This window comes from Ictalurus punctatus, chromosome 3 (genome assembly GCF_001660625.3).
Source record: "Ictalurus punctatus breed USDA103 chromosome 3, Coco_2.0, whole genome shotgun sequence".
Taxonomy (NCBI): Eukaryota; Metazoa; Chordata; class Actinopteri; order Siluriformes; family Ictaluridae; genus Ictalurus; species Ictalurus punctatus.
In genome coordinates, this window is record NC_030418.2 from 14145422 (window position 1) to 14168122 (window position 22701).

The following is a 22701-nucleotide window of genomic DNA, read 5'->3' on the forward strand; positions in this document are numbered from 1 at the left end:
CTGAGGAGAAAAACTGTTCCACTGGTATAATTTCACCTTCAGGCAGCCAACATGGATTCAAAGAGAGAAAAGAGAGAAAATCCAGGTTGATCAATTTGTTAAAAATGTAAGATTTACATTCAATTTAAGGTCCCCGAGACAAAGAAAGAAAGAGCACTCTTACAGTGAGTTTCAGAGTGTAATTTGTGTTCCTATCAGAGACAGCATAGATCAGCAAGTCTCCTTTATCCTCAACCCCCACTGATATGAGAGGACTGAAGAAATGCACAGCCAAGTAGTGAAGCATTTTCCATTTTCCACCAAACTCTAAAACACACGCATGCATGCGCATGCACACATACACACACACACACACACACCACATGTGCAGTACATTATGTAACATAAAACAGCAAAAATGTTGTGCTCTAATCTTATGGATATGTATGTGTAACTGTTACAATTATACATTATCATACAGTATATACTATTGAAACAGCAAGACCAATTCAATTGCTTTTCCTGTGGACTGAAGTCATTTGGGTTTGAGTTCAAAAGATGAACATAAGAAGAGAGTTTAGAATTTCAGAGTTTAGAATTTCGGTTTTTATTTCCTGCTATTTATGCGATATTTATATGTACACATCCATCCATCCATCCATCCATCCATCTTCAACCGCTTACTCCTTTTCAGGGTCACGGGGGAACCTGGAGCCTATCCCAGGAAGCTATATGTAGACATGTTAAAACATAAAACATAGCACATTTTGTATCAGAACACTCAATTTGTAGGCAAGCAAAAATATTGGAATATGTGACTGACAGGTGTTTCTTGATACCCAGATGTGTCCTGTTATTTTGACTGTTTAACCCTCCTATTATGTTGGGGGGAAAAAAAGTTATATCCATTATGTTATAGGTCAAAATGACTTCCACAGTTTAACCCTCCTATTATGTTAATAAAAGCTGAATTCTCATCTCATATCATCTTTTGATCTCACACACAAATGTCTTTGGTGTATAGCACAAACAAATTAATTGTCCTTGCCGTTCCAATAGTTTCGGAGGAGACTGTGCATATTATAATATGTATAATTGTGTTGGCCGTGGTGCGTGTTGCCACACTAACCTATAGAGGACCAGGAGGGTGCCTGCCAAATATCATTCAGCTGCCAGTAGAGGGTACCCATGGTGTGCCCTTCACCCTTAACAATGTCACTCTGACTGCGGCGGTAGAATTCCGTCTGCGCTTTTACACACTGGGCCTGCATGACCTGCACAGACCAAACATGATGTTTGTGTATATTATTTTGGGTTTACCCATATACTCCCGTTTTTTTTAATCAATGAGATTGAAATGCGATGTGCGTGTCTTGTATTGTCACCTGCGTGATATATATAGTGTCTTGGTATCTTTGCCTGAGGTCTGTGTTGTTGGGAAGGATGTAATGTAGTGATGCTTGCATAAGCATCTGCAGATTTCCAGACTCATGGTGTTGTCGATGTTGCGAGAACGTGCTGTTGAAATCCCGGTCTGTAGCGACTGACACCTGTTAACATTAACAGAGTATGTACATGCACAGGCACACAGTGTATCCACGTGTATCCAGAAGTTTTACCTTACTGAGGGTGGACAGTGAAGGCCAGGACTGAAAACCGTACTCAGAGATGAAGCGTGCGTGGGGAAATGTCCTCCAGTCCCAACAGTCAGTGAGGTAGTTGTAGTAGTGGACGTCTCCATAATGAGTGTCATAGGGGTTCTTTGCCACCCAGCCTTCTTTCTCAGAATTCACACCATTGGTTGGGCTAGACACCAGGAAAGGTCTTGTGCTGTCCTCCTAAAATGAATTAGAAGTAAACCTTAGAAGTTTATCGTTATTCACCATTTTTTGTCAAAAGACCATTTTCAGAGTCTCCGGTGACCTGCAGAGAAAACAGTGTAAGCAAATTCAAGAAATCAAATCACAGGCTCCAAGTGGGGCAACAGAAAAGCAAGTTTGAATCCCAATGATGCCACAGACGTTGGTGACCGGTAGTACAAGAGAGCAAAATTGACCGTGCTTTCAGTGAGGGAGGGGTGATTAACAGTGACACTAGTTCTAGACACTAGCAACAGCAGTTCAGAGGTTAGCCTTCACCCTTCCTGGTTGGTAGCTGTTATGTGATAGGGGAGAGATGCCTGATGGGTGGGAGAAAATAAGGAAAAAATTAAAAAAGAAAACAAAGAAGAAAGAAATCAAATCACTCTATGATTGTTTCCAATAATCCCCATAGGAAAACAAAGGATGTGTCCTGATATAGGATATAAAAAAAATAATAGGAATTTTATTTTCCTAATATAGATGGAACTATGGTCATTTCTACACTGCGTAGCCTATAACTAATTCCTTTCAGCATATTTAGAATTATGCAAATATATAATTACATTAGGTATAATATATATATATATATATATATATATATATATATATATATATATATATATATATATATATAATATAACATAACATATATTACCATATAAATAACATATAATAAAAAGGAAAGACAAATAACTGAAGAAATAAAATTAACACATTTTACTTTATCTTTAGAGAGGCCATATGTCTAGCAAATGTGTTTCTATGATGATCATTATTATATTACAATATATTCTAATATATTAAGACCGACAATATATTAATACATATAATTTTTTTTCTGATTGTCCCCATTTTCTCCTCAATTCTGGTCATCTGCCTAGTTCCACTCATCAACCAGCTTTCCCTCATCATATGACAGCTACCGACTGGAAAGGGTGAAGCCCATGAAGCCCACAAACTGCTGCTCATGCAAGGCAGTGTATCACACTGGCAGGAAAACGCTATTTGCCCTCTTCTGTACACACGAGCTCAGAGATGCGCACAATTGGCTGGTGTCACCGTGATCAGCACTTTCCTGTTGCACCACTGGGGAGCTCGCTGTATACATCAAAATATTGTTGGTAAATATATGTTTTAATTTTTAAGTATATATTTTTTTTTAATGTGATATACATTTATTATATTATTAAGGAAAAAGCATTCTACTCAAAATTTGAATCTCACCTGCAGTACAATCTCTCTGATATTTTCCACATACAGTTGAATGTAGTCCTTTACGTAGCGAGGCTTCTCAGCAGGAGGAATAGAAAACCAATCGGCTGCTATAGCCGCCTCATTCTCGTTGTTTCCACTCCAGATGACCACGGAGGGGTGAGACTTGAGCCGTCGTACCTGAGTTACACCACATGAGCCCATTAATTGTGCAAATTTGAAGGTTTAAGGATTGCTGTGTTTGGGGATGAGTGTGTATCTACCTGTTGAATGACCTCCTCTCGCAGCGACTCAATTAAATCTTGGTCTGTAGGATATAGCGCGCACGCAAACATGAAGTCTTGCCAAACCTAAAACCAGATACAGAACCTGAAGTAGAAACAAATCTCAAATAACAAGGAATGAGCAGAGAGTAGACCTATATCATAATGCAAGAATATGAATACCATGATGCCGAGTTGATCGCACAGAATATAAAAGAGATCTTGTTCATAGATTCCACCTCCCCACACTCTCAATACATTCATGTTTGCCATCTGTGCCGACACAAGCAGTTGAGTCAAACTAACAAACGAAGAAGGAAACAATCACAAGGTTAGAGTAAAAGAACTCATGCGAGTTTACATGTTAGCCGGGAATATCTCGTATCCCCGGCTAAATAGATTGTCATAGGAAGTGTAACATGAAAAGGTGGATTCTTGAGAGAGACTGGATTATGAAAGTGTGAACAGTCTTACTTTTCTGCAGTAATCTGGTCTTGGAAGGCATGAGCCGGAATCCAGTTCGAGCCCTTCAGGAAGATGGGTTGCCCATTGATACGGAAGTAGAAGCTGAGGCCAGGAGAAGCAGGAATAGGTTCCTGTACCAACTCCACAGTACGGAAACCAATCTGTACCCAGAAACCAAAGTGAGTGAAAGAACTTGAGTAAAAGTGGAATAAAAACAAACAGATTATGCTCTTTTTACCAGTTTCTCTGCATGAAATGTCTCTCCACTCTCCATGTTGATATCTATTAGAACATACTTCAGAGGTTGTTGTCCATGTCCAAAGGGCCACCACAGATCAACTGTAACACTCTTCAAACAGATTTTGCATTCCATTTTAGTGAAATAATTTGAATTTAGAGAATATAATTCGCTGCTGCATTTTCTTACTCCCAATCTGACATAGGTTTAATTAAGGTAAGGTTCTTTGTTTACCTGGTTGATCTGAAGGAGTACGGATGTGTTGCTTCGTTCAGGTCTGAGAAAAAGAGGAACATTCACCTCTGACTGTAACTGTGGCATAGATACATGGACAGCACCCAGTGAGGCTGTAGTGACATCAAAGAACAACTCTACTTCCACAGTCCAGCATGACAGGACAGAGTCTGGAGAGAGAGAGAGAGAGAGAGAGAGAGAGAGAGAGAGAGAGAGAGAGAGAGAGCGAGCAAGCAAGAGAGGGAGACATGGGTGGACCCCAGGGAGTGCGAAAGAGAACAATATTTAACATTCTTTCTGAGTTTGTTTGACAAAATTTAGTTAATGTTATAATTTTACTATGTATATACACCACTGAATATCTCACGTTTACTTTAATAGGAACACCAGTATTTTAATGCAATTCATCCAATCAGCTAATCATTTGGCAGCAGCACAGTGCATAAAATCATGCAGATGCAGGTAAAGAGCTTCACTGAATGTTCATATCAAATATCAGAATAGGGAAATCTGTTGTGCATAAAAATCCCAAGGGATCAGCAGTTTCTGAAATACTCAAAACACACCATCTGGCACAACCAACCATGCCAAAGTCACTGAGATTTTCCCCATTCTGATATTTTATGAACAAGCTCTTAACCTGCGTCTGCATAATTTTACGCATTGGATTGGATTGGATTGGATAATTGCATGAACAAAGTGGCCGGTGAGTGTATGTGATAAGTATACAGTGCCCTCCACTACTATTGGCCCCCTTGGTAAATATGAGCAAAGAAGGCTGTGAAAAATTGTCTTTATTGTTTAACCTTTTGACCTTTTGTTTACAAAAAAATCACAAAATACTCTGCTGTCATGGATATGAAACAGGAAATTGTTCAACCATGACTTCCTGTTTCACAGGGGTATAAATATGAGGTAGCACATAGGCCAAATTCCATTAGCCATTCATAACAATGGTTAAGACCAAGGAATATAGCTGTGATGTGCAGCAAAATGTTGTTGAGCTTCACAAAATGGGAAGTGGCTATAAGAAAATAGCACAAGCATTGAAAATGACCATTTCCAGGTTAAACAACAAAGACAATTTTTCACAGCCTTCTTTGTTCATATTTACCAAGGGTGCCAATATTAGTGGAGGGCATTGTATATACAAGTGTAAGTAATAAAGTTGTAATAAACAGAAAAAGTATCTGCTGATTAAAGATAGAAAAAAAATTGGTTCCATATATCTTAAAAACAACTTTGTTAAACAGAGACTTTTTGTCACATATTCCCCCCTATACAAATTCCCCCCTTTGTTTACACTGGGCTCTCTATCCTCTAGATAGGATAGAACTGATTATGATCATGGACATTCATTCCTCTGTTAACCCTGTCAGCTTGTAATGTGACTTTTGCTATGAACTACGATTACGACTGCCCAAATAAACACCACTGATTCTACACGCTTCCAGATTACTTTATCAACCCAAGTGTCACACTTCTAATGCAGTATGGATTTTAAGAGAAAACCATGGTCTTAACAAAAGTCCTGTAAACTGTACCATATTTAGGATTGGCGATGAAACTCAACTGCCTAAGGTTAAGAAAAGACTGTAGACGAACACTCTTCCAGATGCCAAGAGTGGGGAAAGATGGCCCCCAATCCCAACTAAATGAGCTCTGTGCCTGAAACACACAAAATCAACACAGTTATATCTCACTGTTGTAGACGAATTAGTATGAGCTAACATCATACATCTAGTTTTAATATACCTTTCGAATAAAGTTTACATGACACTCTCCTTTCTGTACAGCAGGAGGACATTCTGGGGGGACTTTGTATGAAGCGTGGGCTTGACTTCGCTCTGCTGCGTAGGTCACGGCTGACATGAGCCATACTTTCAGAACATTAACATCCTTAAGTAGTCCTGCAACCTCAAAGTCCTGAGAATTAATGTACAAATATTGTACTGTGCAGTCACTGTATTATCACTTGTTTGATGTGTTAGTATTTTAAAATATCATGTTCTCAGCTAATCAGGGTGTTAAAATGAAAACAATTGTTTGGGGAAAATTCATTATTTGGAGGATTTGTGTGAGAGTAGGTATTTTCCTACATATCTCCGGAACATGTTGTCCGTCTTTCCGATGACGTCTCCATTTAGAGATATAGTGGAGATTGTGTCCACACCTTCAAATGTGAGAACAGCTCTCCTACTCACTCTGTTGAAGCACACAGTATAAGACAAACTTCAACAGCAAGCAGTCACTGACAAATTGGCAACCTTGTGTCCAGTTAATACAGAAAGTTGGCTAATAGTACAGTAGGATAACATACTTGACATGGTCAGGCACAGAGAACGAAGTGGTGTACGTCCAGTTATCTAGAGAGATCCATCTGTAGACCAGGTCATTAAACCGATAGTATGGATCCTATAGGGCATTTAAAGTAGTACACAGTTATTTATTAGGATCGTTGATTATCCACGGTTAAGGGGGGGTGGGAGACCGTGCTGGGTGGATTTGTCTTGGGTTATATGCTTGGTTGCTAACTTGACAGATCTACTTTTAAGTTTGTTGTTTTTTTAAGACAATTTAGATTTTGCTTTGGTGATGTAGAAGGCACGGAGATTTGGACAGAGGGCTGTCAATCACTGCACATTAAAATATTAGTCCACCTATATTGATCTGATCAGTAGATTTTGCTTGGATTTGAGCAGTATTTTCTCATATTTTACTTTTCATCTAGACTTTGCTGTATGTATAACACCAAAACTATTTTAAGAGTAAACAATATGTTTCATGCAACTTTAAACTAAATTTGTACTTAATGTCTAAACATAATAATAATAATACAAATGTAAGCTCACTGATGCATCATTACCTCAATAATCTGCTGTTGCTGCAATGCTGTATGGACACATCCGGGTACTTGTGCATTGAGTGAGACTGAACCATTAGAGTTCTGTAATTTCCATGATCCGTCCAGCAGCAACTCATACACCCCCGAACTTTGACACCTTACCTTGCTCAGAAACAACGCGGGAAATGCTAAGAAAACGCAGAAAAACACATAAGTAGGTCCAGACTTGTTCCACATGGTTAATGTCTGATACTAAAGTGCTAACCACACGTAAACCATCTCGTCTTTACTTATAAAATCAGGATTGTGACGTTTTTAGTACTTTTGACCAGCCCGGAAGTTACAATCACACACGCAGTCAGCTGATAGATGCATGACTGCGCAGACCCAAATAACACTCCAGTTCAGTGTGTTCAAACCGTTATTCAAAAAATAAGACAAATTAAGACGCAGCGTTTCACGGATATAGTGTGTAATATATATGTATAAGCGTTTAAAGGAGCCTTGAAGCGTTTTCAAGTAGAAATTCTGACCCGCGTCATATTTACATCTCGGAGTCTTTTGAACGTGGTGGATGCGTTCAAATAACGCAGGATGGAGAGCGTAAACAGGCTTTACAGATACATGATAAATCACAACAAAACTTAAGATACCAGATTGTTGAAATAAATAAACAATTATTTGTTTTTGTCCTTTTGAGTATTTGCCATTAGTTTATTGTCGGAAAATGCGTTGGCAAATGATTACTGATGAGTAAATGATTATATAAGCAAACTGTTGTGGTTCCTTGAATGGGCACTGAACGGACCGTTCTGTTCCACGAGGTTGCTGATGAAACCAAATTATTTCGGTAACTGCTTTGCTGTGCAGTTACTGATTGTGTCCATACTTGCACAACATTTGTTCCTCAATTGCATGACTGCGTGGAGTTGCTTGTAATATTCAACAGTCAGCATCACTACATGACTACATAGTTTTGTTATTGAAAATGCCTAAGTACAGTACTTTTAGACTGCTGCCATCGTGTGACAGCAAATGGCTGAAAGTCAAGACTACACCATTTAAAATATTTATACTGTTAAAGAATAAATCAATTATCAACTCTGTGATAAACTAAGTGTTCTGCACATTGCACATTAGTTGTCAAACTCTACACACTATCAGTTGCTATTGTGGATAGATTTGGGGGGGGATAAGTACAGCACTGGGTAAAACAATATTAACATTACATGTCCGAAATTAACAAAATGGGTGGGAGACATGAACAGCAGAAACACAACCGTCTGCTCACAACTTATCTGTCTATTCATTATCCAAGAAAAACTACTGCTGCTATAGGAAGACTACCAGATCTGAAGAATAATTATTTGAAACAGCTGACAAAAGTTACAGATTTAATCTAATTGTAAAGGTAAAATGTAATCAACACACTGCAACAGGCCCTGGGGAACTTATACAGTAAATAGAAATGAATAATTTTACATTATGCTTCATAATTGAGTTCACAAACATGGAACCGAAACACAAATGAGTTATGTAACTTTATTTAAGGGAAAAATTAAAAGCAGGACATTTAAACTAGTTGACAGAGGTGCATTTCATTGCTACAGATGTTAAAGCTTGGGCCAAGAAATGATCTCAGATTTGCTGAATGAGCAAACCCAAAAAAAGGCATCTGATAATCCCAATACTGCGCCACAAGTGGCCTTCACTCTGTGTTGGCATGCAGTGCAGCCTGGAAGAAGCAGTAGCATAGCCTACAGTCCTCTGCCTGAGTAGGCCAACACTGTGCTCTTACAAAGATTGCATGAGGCAAGAGTTCAGAGTAAATAACTGTCGTATTGACCACAAGACAAAGAAGCAGGGAGCAGAGTAAAGACTCCACTTGATGAATGAGTTCCACATGATATTTGAAAAATGGCAACTCCTGCAGGTCTTCTTGTAGTCTTGTTTGAGCAGACAACTGCAGACTTTTTCTCCATACGAGATATATGTGATGAAATGGCGTTAAGACAGTGATCAAACACAAGAGCATAAAGAACAGTTTGTAAATATGTCCTGCCAACATCACATGGCATATTTCTGTGTCCATTCCCGTGCTATTCTGTTATATCTGCAAAAAAGACAAAAAAGCATTATAAATCCCGTGCCAGAATGTTCAGCATAATCAGTCTGAATGTCAGGAAAACTTTATCCGTTTTAAAAGGTACACTACGTGAATGTGTCGATCTGATACAAATCCATTTTTGAGGAATACAGGTTCCTCCAACTTTCTGACAAATCAAATAAACCAGGAAGAAATTTATTTATATATACACTGTATATCATTTTAAAATACACCACTTAGTCAAGTCACACAAAGTAAAAAGCAGTAAACATGTGCATAATCTGATGGTTGTCAGAGCCATCAGATTAGGCTCTCACGTTAGTTACGTTTACATGCGCCCATTTTCAATCACAAGACTGCGTATTGTGAAAGTAATGTTTATATGTACCCTAAACATTGCAATCCAAATATTTGTTTACATGCGCATTACATATAATCCAAACAAAACTTCTTTGCATGACATAAACAAACATATGCACCACTGCATAGCGCATGTGCGCAAGGTATTTTTTAATCCGATTGGGAAAATAGGTGTGTTCAAGCGTTTACATGGCAAGTGTCCTATGTCCTATTTAGTGGATTATTTCAGATCTATACCACTCCTTACAATCCAATTGAAATTTCATTCGGATCGAGCTTGATCAGATCGATCAAGGTGTTTACAGGAAGGCTTTTCGATCTGATTGACCCATCAATCTGATTACTAACGGAATATTTGGTTGCATGTAAACGTACCTAATCACCGAATTACCGTTACATGATTGTCAGGTCGACTCTGAGCAGCTCAGGAGCATCTTTTCCACTGTTTAATATTTTTGCATCCCAAACTGCATAATGCAAAATAAGTAGTATGCTTAACTAATAAGGACACCAATAGCATATTGACAAACTATTTGGTATGGTAGTGTTTAAGGAGTACTTGCAACAAGTATATATAATTATCTGCTTACATTTCCTCAGTATTACAGAAACCATTATGGGAAAAAAATTATATTTCATTGTGTACATCAGTGTGACCGTCAGCAGTTTTGACTCTTGGATTTGTACCAAAACCTCGACTACCCTGCTGTAATCTCACAATATGCTGCAGATTTGGCTAGCATCTACACATCCAACAGACAAAAACAGTTGTTTATGAGTCTTTAAAGTATTTCACTATAAGCAGGAAATAATTAAACATAAATTCTCATATTCTGCACTGAAAAAAACTGTCAGACTATTGACATCATGAAAGAAAATCTGCCACAATCACTGCCTAAATTGGATTTTACAGGATCAATAATATGCCACTGGCAGCTAAGCATCAAGTCATTTGTATTAATAATATTACAAAACACAGACATGTCAGTCATATCAAGTTCAAATGTCAAAGATAATTGTCAATATTGGGTCACTGAGTTGGCTGACTAAGCATGAGACCATGCTTACAGGCTTGCTTACAGTGCTGTGAATAATTTATTTGTGTATATCTCGTACTAAATAGTTTTAGATCTTTAAACGAAATACAACATAAAACAAACGCAACCTGCATAAACACACAATACAGTTTTTATTTTTAATTTTTTTTAAGTGAAGCAAAAAATAAATAACTAAAATGATCCAACAGCTATCAACCATGTGAAAAAGTAATTGCCCCCTTAAACTTGAAATCTGTTTGTACCACCTTTAACCGCAATAACTGCAACCAAACGTTTCAGATAACTGGAGATCAGTCTTTCACTTACTTCTAGGACTAGGACTTACTCTTACGCTGTGGATCATTGTCTTGCTGCACAATCGAGTTGCATGCGAGTTTCAACTTACAGACTGAAGACCGGACATTCTCCTTTAGGATTTTCTTTTGGTAAAGAGCAGAATTCATGTTTCCCTCAATTGCCACAAGTCACCCAGGTCCTGAAGCAGCAAAGCATCCCCACACCATCACACTTCCACCACCATGCTTGACTGTAGGTATGATGTTCTCTTTGTGGAATTCTGTGTTAGACTTACTCCAGATGTGTTTGGTTTAACCAGATGTAACGGGACCCCTGTCTTCCAAATAGTTCCAATTTGGACTCATCAGTCCACATAACATTCTCCCAAAAGGTTTGAGTATCATCAAGGTGTGTTTTGGCAAAATTCAGACGAGTCTTAATGTTCTTCTAGGTTAGCAGTGGTTTTCACCTCGCCACTCTTCCATGGATGCCATTTTTGCCCAGTGTCTTTCTGATAGTGGAGTCATGAACAGTGACCTTTATTGATGCATGAGAGGCCTGTAGGTCCTTTGTTGTTGTCCTTGGCTCTATAGTAACTTCCTGGAGGAGTAATTGCTGTGCTCTTTCATTTCATTCGGAATCTATACCACTCCTTACAATCCAATTGAAATTTCATTCAAGAGGAATTTTGGCCACTTCTGGGAAGGTTCACTACTGTGTCAAGTATTTCCATTTGGAGATAAAGGCTCTCACTGTGGCTCTTTGGAGTCCCAGAGCCTTTGAAATAGCTTTGTAACCCTTCCCAGACTGATGTATTTCAATCACCTTCTTCCTCATCATTTCTGGAATTTCTTTCAATTTTGGCACAGTGTGTTACTGGATAAGACCTTTTAACCAACCTCATTCTGTTAAAAAAAGTTCTATTTAAGTGTTGATTTGATTGAACAGGGTTTGCAGTAATCAGGTCTGGTTGCGTCTAGTCCAGCTGAACCCCATTATGAATGCAGTTTCATAGATTTGTTGAATTAGAAACTACGGGGGCAAATATATTTTCACACAGGCTCAGTTGGTATTGGATAACTTTTTTTTTTTTATTCAATAAATAACTATCATTTAAAAACTGTATTTTGTGTTTATTCAGGTTGCCTTTGTTTTTATCTTAGATTTTGTTTTAATTTCTGAAACAATTTAGTATGAAATATACACAAAAACAGAAGAAATCAGATACTTTTTCACAGCACTGTATAGTTATTTTATATAATTATAGAGGGTAATAGGAAGTGGCCAGACATAGTGGTCTTGGGATTTCAGTTCAGAACAAATCATCTGCATTAAAGTATATTAGCAATGGTCACACATTCATGCAGTGCCACACAGGAAGCAGAATCAATGCAGCAACACCACTCTTTTTATCTTTACATTTCTGCTCAAAATGCACAGGCTCTTACCCCTCACCTACAACATGGCGTATTTCTCTGTCCATTCTCTTGCCATTTTATTGTACCTGCCAAGGCAGTGTTTTATATAAGGGAAAACGTACAGACAGATGGACATTATCCCAAAGCAATCCTCGAGAGGGTAGTGGGCTTCAAAGCATTATACCACTCATTACATGTAATCGTTTGAAACAGAATATGGAAATGAAACTGAATGGAATCTTAAATTATTTTACATCAAACTTTCATCAAGTAAAATAAAAACTCTATAGTATTACCCTCGATATTTCAATGTATGTGAAAGTGAGATGAGAAAAGTTTAAGTACAATTGAATTGAACTGTGGCTGCAACTGCAGCTGTCTTTGGCATGACATAAGAGATATGGAACAGTGGCAGGATTAATTAAACAGATTCAGTGGTCTGTACTTTAGTAATGACAGAAATAACAGAGCGCTGAATGCCTCGACTGACCAATCAGAACAGAGTATTCCACAGAGGCGTGTGAAAAACATAATGGGCGCAAGTGATCAGCTTTCAACAAGATTACATGTGTTATATTTGTCAGCGAGTCTCTGTACAAGAGAGTACATACTTTTCTGTGTCTGTTTTGTAGATTCGTGCAATCTCTGGTACGAGAGGATCATCTGGGTTTGGATCACATAAGAGTGAGCAGATGGACAAGAGAACTACCAGAAAAAATGAGAAAAAGATTAAGTCACAATAAAACACCTCAGAACTCATCATGTTTAGGACTAGGTGTATATACAATTTATTTACAGTTCCAGAATTATTGGCACCCAATAATACAGATAAAACCTACTGCACTTGCACTGTATGGCCAAAAGCTTGTAGACACCTGACCACACACATATGTGCTCCCTCCCTAAACTGTGTACAAAGTCATAAACACTCAATTGTATAGGATGTCTTTGTATGCTGTAGTGTTAGAATTTCCCTTCATTGGAACTAAGAGGCCCAAACGTTTTCTGGCAAGACAATGTGCCTGTACACAAAGCGAGGTCCATGAAGACGTGGTTTGCCAATGTTGGAGTTGAAGAACTTGTGTGGCCTACACAGAGTCCTGACTACAACCTCACTGAACACCTCTGGGATGAATTGGACCACCAACTGTGCCCCAGATCTCCTCAGCCAACAATAGCACCCAACTTCACTAATGCTTTGTGGCTGAAAGGGTACAAATCCCTACAGCCACGCTTCGAAATCTAGTGGAAAGCCTTCCCAGAAGAGTGGAGCAAAGGGAAACTGCCTTTATGTCTCATTACATTTCAATAAGGGTGCCAATAATCCTTAAGTTTATATCTAACCTATATTTATATCTTTATATTTGTACCTTTAGAAATTGTAAGTGCAGGAGACCACTGGGACCTGAGGATATCCAGACAGATGCTGCCATTGCTGTTAATATTTGGGTGGTAGATTCTCGTGGTGAATGCAACCTAATCAAAAGACAGTAAAAGCAGGTAAGGCCAAAACCTTAATGTCAACACATGACAATAATATGCAGGCATATTGAACATACAACCAGAATTTCAGAATTTTACCTTTGGAGGTTTGAAGGGGTAGTCTGTTGGGAAGTGTATAGTCAGGAAGAAAACACCACCCTGATAGGGACTCTCGTTCTACGTGCAAACAGGTCAGGTTACTCATATTAATTACTAAAATAAGGATCCCATGTAGCTCCAACATGTTAACACAGTCATTATACTATATTAAATAGCATACAATTTTGCGTGTTTGTATATAAAACCATCAAAATCTAAATGAACCTCTGAGTAATTAAAAACCATTGTTTTTAACCAAACAAATAAATCATATGTTTTTATTGTTATTTCACACAGCACTTCTCAACATCTACAATTCCACAAATACTATAAGTTGTTAATTTTATTTATGAAAATGTTGTATTGATGTGTCAATTTCAGCGCAGCTGCATGACTTATGTTTTACCCTCTTTCTCAGATCAAGCCTTTTGGGCAAAAAAAAAAAAAAAAAAAAAAAAAAAAGTGACCATAACTTTGAACCTACGCATTTATAAATGTTCTGTGTAGGGCTGGTTTTAAAAAAAAGCATCTTCAAATGTTCTTACCACCCATAGAAACAATATTTGCACTTCTAATTTGAATTTCAATTTAACCCACAGTTGAACTGTGCAAATGAATGAAAATCTGTCGTTTTTTTTTTTTTAATGTATACAAACGGAATGTCTATAACAGCATATCTTAACCGGGGGGGGGGGGGGGGGGGGGGTTGGTCATCACAAAAAAAACTTTTATTTTAAACGATTATAAACAGAGGTTCACAGAGATTGGATTTCACTGGTTCACTGGTCAATTTTTGGATATCCGTGCATGTAAAATACCGAGAGCTGAGTGACATTGCATTGAAAAAAAACCTCTCCCATTCGCATCTCTACGAGTCAGGTTAAAAATAGCCAGTCTATAACATGTGGGTTTACAAAAAATAACTACCCAAGATAACCTATTCCATCTGATGCAATATATGAGGTGTGATAAAAAATTAAAATATATCAAAAATTTTAAATAAGGCTTCTAGATGTTCACCTGCCATCCAGCATTATATCTTTGTGTCTTATCTTCTGCCTGTCAAAGGCTTTGTAAGCACTGATGCATTTGATTTGGCATTAAAAAAAAAAAAAAACAGTCTATACAACATTTTTTAAAAATATATTGACAGATTCACTATGGTGCCTTTAATCAATAGTTATACAGTAGTGACAATAGTTATAATGTAGAACATTCTTTAGGTCTTCCAAAAAGTTTACTTTTGAGTGGATCCTAAATGGCTCACAATCTGAGCATATAGTACACTACATAAAGGTTAAAATCTATAATTTCCCATTAATTATTTATATTGACTAAATTCTAGTCCAAATATTGGAATCTCACTAATGTTTGTCCAACCCGGTTGTTAGCCATTTAATTAACATTAAAATCCATCAGCAACCTGCCAATGATTAATAAATACCCACTTTTCTTCTGCAAATACTTGACTCAAACCTTCACCTCAGACCAAAATGATAATGACTAGCAAACAATGAAAACAGAGAGGAAGAAACATATCTTCAGTTAGTGTGACTGATCATGCCCTGTATTTACAAATAAAGTAAAACCGTTCGAGTTTAGCTTCTGTTACGTCTTACTGTCAAAATATTACGAATATTTTTTTAAACCGGTTAAAGCCCCTATAAGGCCTTACTGTTACTGACATAGCTTTATAGGATGAGATGTAGTTATACTCACAGGACCCATGATTGTAGCCTGCCAATGAAATACTGAAACAAAAAGAACGACGTTCATGTTGTGTAAAACCAATGGAGCCACTTTCAAATTTCAACACGTTTGGGGCTTGGGAACTCACCATCGTCCCCAACTGGACCTGCTGAACACTGTGCTGGAGGATCACGGGCCAAATCAGTCAGTTCCTACAAAAGAACAAGTGATTAAGGGATGGAAAATACGTGTGTTTGTGTGTGTGAGAGAGAGCGACAGAGAGAAGGACAAATGCACTTTGTTAGGTTCTCATCGACGCAACGTAGGGCACTCCAATAATGCATTATTAAGATCTAATAAGATCACTAAAGGCACGAGCTGTTGTAATGATAATTGCTGTATGACTGTAGCAATATGAGCCCTGTGGGTGTACGTGTGTGTTAGCATTAGTGTATATTTAGGTACTGGAGGTCACGTGGGATAGAGGAGGGTAGAATGGAGCCAAAGCAAGTCCACAAGCATGTCTGGCTCCATTGGCGAGCGAGAACTGCAACGTTTATTTTTGCTAGTGGGTGGGACGACACCTGAAGTATACAGGATTGGCGCGAGAGGTCACCGAGTTAGACGGCTGACATCTGTGTTGCCAGGTCCATGGTTTCCCAAAAACCTCAGGGAACTTTCCTCAAACAGTGAATTTCACACTTTGATCAAGGTATTACATTTCTATATTTCTAATCAATTCCGTTTGTGATCAGATACTGACTCCATGATGCATCTGCATATCATGAAACCAGAGAAAAGCACTTACACAATGAACATACTGCTCAGTAATTACTTCCCCATGATGTTAGACTGAACAGAGATCAGGGTTTTTTTTGTTGTTGTTGTTGCTGTTGCTTTTGTGTCTATATTTTAAATGTCACTTCTTGGAGATGCAACTGCAATTTGAATTCTGCTGTCTCTGAGAAGAAACCTTTTTTATTATTATTATTATTATTATTATTATTATTTAAATGCCATGAATTACTTTAACCTCAGGTGATGAGACAGAGAATGATGGTTATGACAATGATCAAAGTGAGAACTCCCACAATTTCCCATTGTAAACATACAACTCTTAAATTCAGCAGTAATTTCATTTTTCCCCATACATGGATTAGGTTATAAACGCAGAGATATGCACACCATCTTTCAGTGGAACTGGAATGATTTTCTCACTTTGCACTTCTGGGGGTAACCAGAATTTAAAATGCCAAAACTTTACTTGTGATTAAGATATGTGAAACTAAAAGAAAGAAACAAATTCAGTTCAGGAAAACCTGTAGTTATTCAAAACTATATACAGTAGAAAATATTATCACCTGCACCACAAGCCACATAAGCTCTCCTACAGCGACTCCGGTTCCTAATCTCTGTATATTAATCTATAAATGTATCACAGTTTGAATCCGTGAACTAGATTACTGATTTACTTTCCCTGCTGGAAAAAAAAACCCTCAAAAAACAATAGAAACCCTCATAGAATTTGTAATGGTTATAATGTTAATTGTGTTGGTTTTCATGGAAACTGTAATGGTCCCTGTGGGTCTCTACTGGTAATTTGTTGCCTTCTATTAGTGGCATGTTATGTCTAGTGGATAGCCATTAAGGACCAATAATGGTAATGGTTTAAATGGTTAGCTGTTGGTTTGTAATAGTATTTGTAGTGGAAACCATTAGAATATCTGTGATGGTTTCTATTGTTTCATTTTTTTTCCCAAAAAGGTTCCATTATTTAAGAAAATGTATAAAGCATTTAGTTTGTTTGTTTTAAGGAGAACAATCTATTTACCTGTTAATACTCTTTCATTCAAATCTATTGTATGATGTTACTTTGACATATTACGATGCATCTGACTTACGTAAAAGATGCTGGATGATCCCATTTCGGAAGGGAAACGTTTTGGGTTTTGGTATTGTGCCGGTTTTATTGAGCATTTGGATGATTTTTGTCAGACCTGGCAACCCTGGCTGATATCCATAACTATTCGCCTCTACACATTTGAGCATTGCGCAACTGCACTTACATTGTAGGACTAAAAACAACTCAAGAGGCGTGATTTTAATGTGGAGATTCAGGTTGACATGTTCACCAGATGTTCACCAAATCATCAACATGTTGATCACAACAACCAAGCGCAGATAAAAAGCACTAACTGAAACATATGGAGTTAAAAATAAAAAATAAAAAAAACTTTTTCTTAAATTATAGGCTAGGAAGAGCCTTGGGTGAATGGGGAAAGATGATCTTCTTACTATTTTAATCAGAGCTGGAGCTGAAGGGAGAAAACTAGCCTGTATGAACACTAAGAAAGGCTGTGTATGAAAATGGATAAAGGGGTAACTATGACACAACTTAGACACTACTGAGATCCTGTTAAACCTTTATCCAACATGAACTGAGATTATATTTACCTCTCCAGCAGGACTGTGGTGTGTGCAGTCTCATATACTGACAAGTGTGCTGACACATTATAGACAGAAATAACGCACAGCTGGCTTATCCGTTTCTTTACAGGGGCCTGTTGAAGTATATATGCGATATGTAAATGTGTAAACCGGCTGTATACACAGCTGCATAGCTGTAAACTAAATCCCTCAGGCATTAGGCTGCACTTGTTACTGGGCTCCATGAGTCAAATGAACCGTTTTTTAACGTTTAGAAGAAAAATAAAAAACGCTTTAGTGAAATATTTAGCGCATTGAATGCTTACCTTTTGGATTCGTTTAAGCGCCATCTTACCACTCACTAGCCGTAGTGGTTTAACGGAGCTCCACTGCAAACCCGCCGCACCACTGTTAACGCGCTGAACTTTTGGCGGACTGTTGCTATGCTTACCCAGTTTTACTGCATTGTTTTCCCCACCCGTATTCCTTTAAAAAAAACTCACTTTCTTTGCTAGGATTGGCTCGTATTGACACGGATTATGCCCTACTATTGGCTAGAAGGTCACACTCAAAGGCGGTCCGCCAATCGAGGACGTTACGAGGCGGCCCTATTAGCGAGCCAGCCGCGTTAAAGGCGGGATTTGTCAGAATACAGGTAGGAAATATAACAGTCTGAGTGTGTAGCCTAAACCGAAAGCTAACCTGAAACGTAGCGAACTAGGAAGCTTTCATGTATTTAGGTATTTTGAAGTAACTCAACTAAAGTACAGAGAAATAAAAACCGATAGAGCATTTAATATACCAAATAATCCGGTTTTTGTCAATTACTTAAAAATAATTTCACTACTGATGAGATAAAATGTCCTTTAGGGTGACCACTCTTCCGCTTTTAATGACGCATAAAAGGATGATGTTAATCTTTTGCTGCCACCTGCTGCACAGGACATGACATGACATGACAGTACAGCATTTTTATTATTATTATTATTATTATTTGATATTCTATTCTATTCTATTCTATAAAACCCCACAAAAAAACAGTCGTTTGAAAATTCAGTTCACCATGCAATATACTGAAAACACATTATTAACTAATTGTGTGTGTGTGTGTGTGTGTGTGTGTGTGTGTGTGTGTGTGTGTATATATATATATATATATATATATATATATATATATATATATATATATATATATATAAAGTGTTTTAGTATTTGCATGTTGTATTTCTGAAGTGACCTTGTGTGTTGTAAAAGGCGCTTTAAATTTTAGTAGTAGTAGTAGTATATGTTGCTCCAAAATGTGTACATATCTTTCTGCATTAAGGGTGCCCTCACAGATGTGCAAGTTACCCATACCATGACAGTCTCTGGCTTTTGGACCTGACGCTGATAACAGCTTGGATGGTCCTTTTCCTCTTTGGCCTGGAGAACATGACGGATGTTTTGTCCAAAAACTATTTGAAATGTTGACTCGTCGGACTACAAAACACAATTCCACTCTGCTACTGTCCATCTCAGAAAAGTGGGTGGCACTTCCGGACAGTGTTAATGTATGGCTTCTGCTTTACATAGTAAAGCCTTAACTTGCATCTGTGGATGCAGCGGCGAATTGTGTTGACAGACAAAGGCTTACCAAAGTATTCCCGAGCCCATGTCAGGATATCCATTACAGACTCATGACGGTTTTTAAGACAGCGACATCTGAGGGATCGAAGATCACATGCATTCAGAAGTGGTTTTCGCCCTTGCCCTTTACGCACCGAGATCTTACTGGATTCCTTGAATCTTTTAATTGTATTGTGCACTGTAGAAGGTGAAATGCCCAAATCCTAAATTGCTCCTGTCCCAACATTTTTGGAACATGTTGCATGCATCAATTTCAAAATAAACATTTATCTTAAAATAAACTATGCAGTTGATTTGGTAAAACATCAAATACCTTGTCTTTATTTGTTTTTTTGTTTAAATACAAGTCAAAGTACATTTACAATCTTAGAGAGAGTGAGAGCGAGAGCGAGAGAGATCGATTATGGTCATTTAGGGTGTCACAAAAATGCTGACAGGACACCGGTCTTATATTGTCATTTTTCCCCTCTGCACAGTAAGTGGTACTTTCCTCTTATTCTCTCCAGAGTTCGGTTTTTCCCTCAGCGATGTCTCCTCATAGTATTCCACATCTCCCTTAATCTAACATGGTCGAGTGGTTTTTCCCTTGCCATACCATAAACTGTTGAGTCTGTTAAATAGATTTCCATTAATACATAGATCTAACACTGGAGTCAGTTTTCCCTTCACATAATGGACCCCTGTTTCCTTTCATGCTGAGTCAGAATTTCCCTCATCTCATGTTTTTCACTATACACCCTCGTCAGTGATACACGTCAATCTGATGTCAGCCATGCCTCTTGGTTGCAAAAACAAAGCAGGATACGATTGTAATTTTAAGAACAAGACAGAACTTTTTTCCCCAAAATGTTGTATTGTGCTGTTGGGTGACAAATTTAGAAGTGTTTATAAACACATTTGTTTTTACCACATTATTGAGTCACAAGACAGCTGTGGTTACAGGCAATTATGAAGGATACAGTGCCCTCCACTAATATTGGCACCCTTGGTAAATATGAGAAAAGAAGGCTATAAAATTTGTCCTTATTGTTTAACCTTTTGATTGAAAAAAAATCACAAAAATACAATTGCAAACAAAACACAGGTTTATCCAAAAAAAAAACAAATCTTTGTTAAATATAGGTGTGCAACAATTATTGGCACCCTTTTAGTCAATACTTTGAACCACTCAAATCACCCTCTTCACAGTTTGTAGGGACAATATAGACACACGTCCAATTCTAGGTTGATTCATCACATTTCCAGTTGACTGGAACTTCTTAATTATTGCCCTGATGGTGGAAATGGGCATTTTCAATGCTTGTGCTATTTTCTTATAGCCACTTCCCATTTTGTGAAGCTCAACAACCTTTTACCGCACATCACAGCTATATTCCTTGGTCTTACCCAATGTTATGAACGACTAAATGAATTTGGCTTATGTGCTACCTCATACTTATACCCCTGTGAGACAGGAAGTCATGGTTAAAAAATTTCTTGTTCCTAGTCACCCAGGTGTACTAAAATAAATTACAAATATCAATGTTAATATGCTTGAAATATATTTTTCTCATATTAATTCATAGGGCTGCCAATAATTGTTGCACACCTATATTTAACACCTATATTTAAAAAGATTTTATTAATAAACCTGTGTTGTGTTTGCAATTGTTTGATATCCATGAGAGCAGAGTATTTTGTGATTTTTTAAACAAATGATCAAAAGGTTAATCAATAATGACAATTTTTCACAGCCTTCTTTGCTCATATTTACCAAGGGTGCCAATATTAGTGGAGGGCACCGTAACTGGTCTGAGAAGCTCTGTCTGTGCAGTGTCCATTTCATCTGAGCTAAGTAGCTAACTATCATATCAGTCACGTTGGCATGTTAACTAAGAATTTAAGAGACTTAGCTTGTAGATACAGTACTGTGAAAAAGTATTTGATTTCCTGATTTCTTCTGTATTTGTGTATATTTCATATTACATTGTTTCACAAATGAAAACAAAATTTGAGATAAAACAAAGGCAACCTGAGTAAACACAAGAGATAGTTTTTTAATGATAGTTATTTATTGAAGCAAAAAAAAAAAAAGTTATCCAATACCAACTGAGCCTGTGGGAAAATGAATTTGCCCCTGTAGTTACTAATTCCCCAAATCTATGAAACTGCATTCATAATGGGGTTCAGCTGGACTAGACACATCCAGGCCTGATTACTACAAATGCTGTTCAATAAAATCAACACTTAAATAGAACTTTTCCAACAACATGAAGTTGGTTAAAAGGTCTTACCCAGTAACACACTGAGCCAGAGTTGAAAGAAATTCCAGAAATGATGAGGAAGAAGGTGATTGAAATACATCAGTCTGGGAAGGGTTACAAAGATATTTCAAAGGCTCTGGGACTCCAAAGAACCACAGTGAGAGCCATTATCTCCAAATGGAAAAACTCGACACAGTAGTGAACCTTCCCAGAAGTGGATGGCCTTCCAAAATTCCTCTAAGAGCACAACAACTACTCATCCAGGAAGTCAGAAAGAGCCAAGGACAACATCAAAAGAACTACAGGCCTCTCTTGCATCAATTAAGGTCACTGTTCATGACTCCACTATCAGAAAGACACTGGGCAAAAATGGCATCCATGGAAGAGTGATAAGGTGAAAACCACTGCTAACCTAGAAGAACATTAAAGCTTGTCTGAATTTTGCCAAAACACACCTTGATGATACTCAAACCTTTTGGGAGAATTTTCTGTGGACTGATGAGTCGAAAGTGGAACTATTTGGAAGACAGAGGTCCCGTTACATCTGGCGTAAACCAAACACAGAATTCCACAAAAAGAACATCATACTTACAGTCAAGCATGGTGGTGGAAGTGTGATGGTATGGGGATGCTTTGGTGCTTCAGCCTAGGCAACATGCAATAACCGGTGGAAAACATGAATAGGAGTAAGTCCACCTCTGAATGGCTCAAAAAAGCTAAATTAAAGTTTTGGAGTGACCTAGTCAAAGTCTGGACTTGAACCAATTGAGATGCTGTGGCAAAACCTTAAACGGGCAGGTTCATGCTCGAAAACCCTC

The 22701-nt window shown here is 37.8% G+C and overlaps 2 protein-coding genes and 1 long non-coding RNA gene across 7 annotated transcripts in view; 1 reads left to right on the forward strand and 2 right to left on the reverse strand.

Moving 5' to 3' along the window:
* The window catches only part of manba (mannosidase, beta A, lysosomal), an 8685-nt gene extending 1025 nt beyond the window's left edge, over positions 1-7660 (reverse strand). Inside the window, exons 1-16 of one of the 2 annotated variants that reach the window (XM_017464458.3) lie at positions 7120-7660; positions 6574-6668; positions 6353-6458; positions 6009-6179; positions 5798-5921; positions 4254-4423; positions 4020-4130; positions 3791-3942; positions 3500-3617; positions 3317-3403; positions 3066-3233; positions 1599-1817; positions 1365-1529; positions 1109-1253; positions 164-306; positions 1-36 (exon numbers count right to left, since the gene is read on the reverse strand). The exon at positions 1-36 is cut by the window's left edge and continues 222 nt beyond it. In XM_017464458.3, coding sequence (XP_017319947.2) covers positions 1-36; positions 164-306; positions 1109-1253; positions 1365-1529; positions 1599-1817; positions 3066-3233; positions 3317-3403; positions 3500-3617; positions 3791-3942; positions 4020-4130; positions 4254-4423; positions 5798-5921; positions 6009-6179; positions 6353-6458; positions 6574-6668; positions 7120-7335 — 2226 coding nt within the window. In that variant the 5' untranslated portion in view covers positions 7336-7660. Of the gene's footprint in view, positions 37-163; positions 307-1108; positions 1254-1364; positions 1530-1598; positions 1818-3065; positions 3234-3316; positions 3404-3499; positions 3618-3790; positions 3943-4019; positions 4131-4253; positions 4424-5797; positions 5922-6008; positions 6180-6352; positions 6459-6573; positions 6669-7119 lie in introns of those variants that run through there. The other variant, XM_047154286.2, reaches the window with a different exon arrangement.
* Positions 7661-8626: 966 nt separating this feature from the next.
* Positions 8627-18498, reverse strand: ube2d3 (ubiquitin-conjugating enzyme E2D 3). 3 transcript variants are annotated; one of them, XM_017464462.3, is made up of 8 exons: positions 18341-18498; positions 15736-15799; positions 15618-15649; positions 13899-13976; positions 13688-13793; positions 12929-13022; positions 12355-12403; positions 9031-9211 (listed from the first exon to the last, which is right to left on the reverse strand). In XM_017464462.3, the coding sequence occupies exons 1-7, from the start codon at positions 18362-18364 to the stop codon at positions 12355-12357; spliced, it is 447 nt and encodes a 148-aa protein (XP_017319951.1). In that variant the 5' UTR covers positions 18365-18498; the 3' UTR covers positions 9031-9211. The 3 variants fall into 3 exon arrangements, with proteins under 3 accessions (XP_017319952.1, XP_017319951.1, XP_047010243.1); XM_047154287.2 differs by having other exon boundaries at positions 12348-12403; XM_017464463.3 differs by lacking the exon at positions 12355-12403 and having other exon boundaries at positions 8627-9211.
* On the forward strand, positions 13691-19916 carry LOC108263551 (uncharacterized). 2 transcript variants are annotated; one of them, XR_008396281.1, is made up of 3 exons: positions 13691-13817; positions 18530-18669; positions 19339-19916. It is a non-coding gene; the product is annotated as an uncharacterized LOC108263551 (long non-coding RNA). The 2 variants fall into 2 exon arrangements; XR_006982197.2 differs by lacking the exon at positions 13691-13817 and adding an exon at positions 15959-16299.
* Positions 19917-22701: the final 2785 nt, after the last annotated feature.

Coding starts and splice junctions, on each gene's coding strand:
- ube2d3 (XM_017464462.3), bottom strand. CDS start 18,364: ATGGCGCTTAAACGAATCCAAAAG. Junction 13,794..13,898: donor ACCCCTTCAAACCTCCAAAG/GTAAAATTCTGA, acceptor TCTTTTGATTAG/GTTGCATTCACCACGAGAAT. Junction 12,404..12,928: donor TACAAAACAGACACAGAAAA/GTATGTACTCTC, acceptor CTGCCTTGGCAG/GTACAATAAAATGGCAAGAG.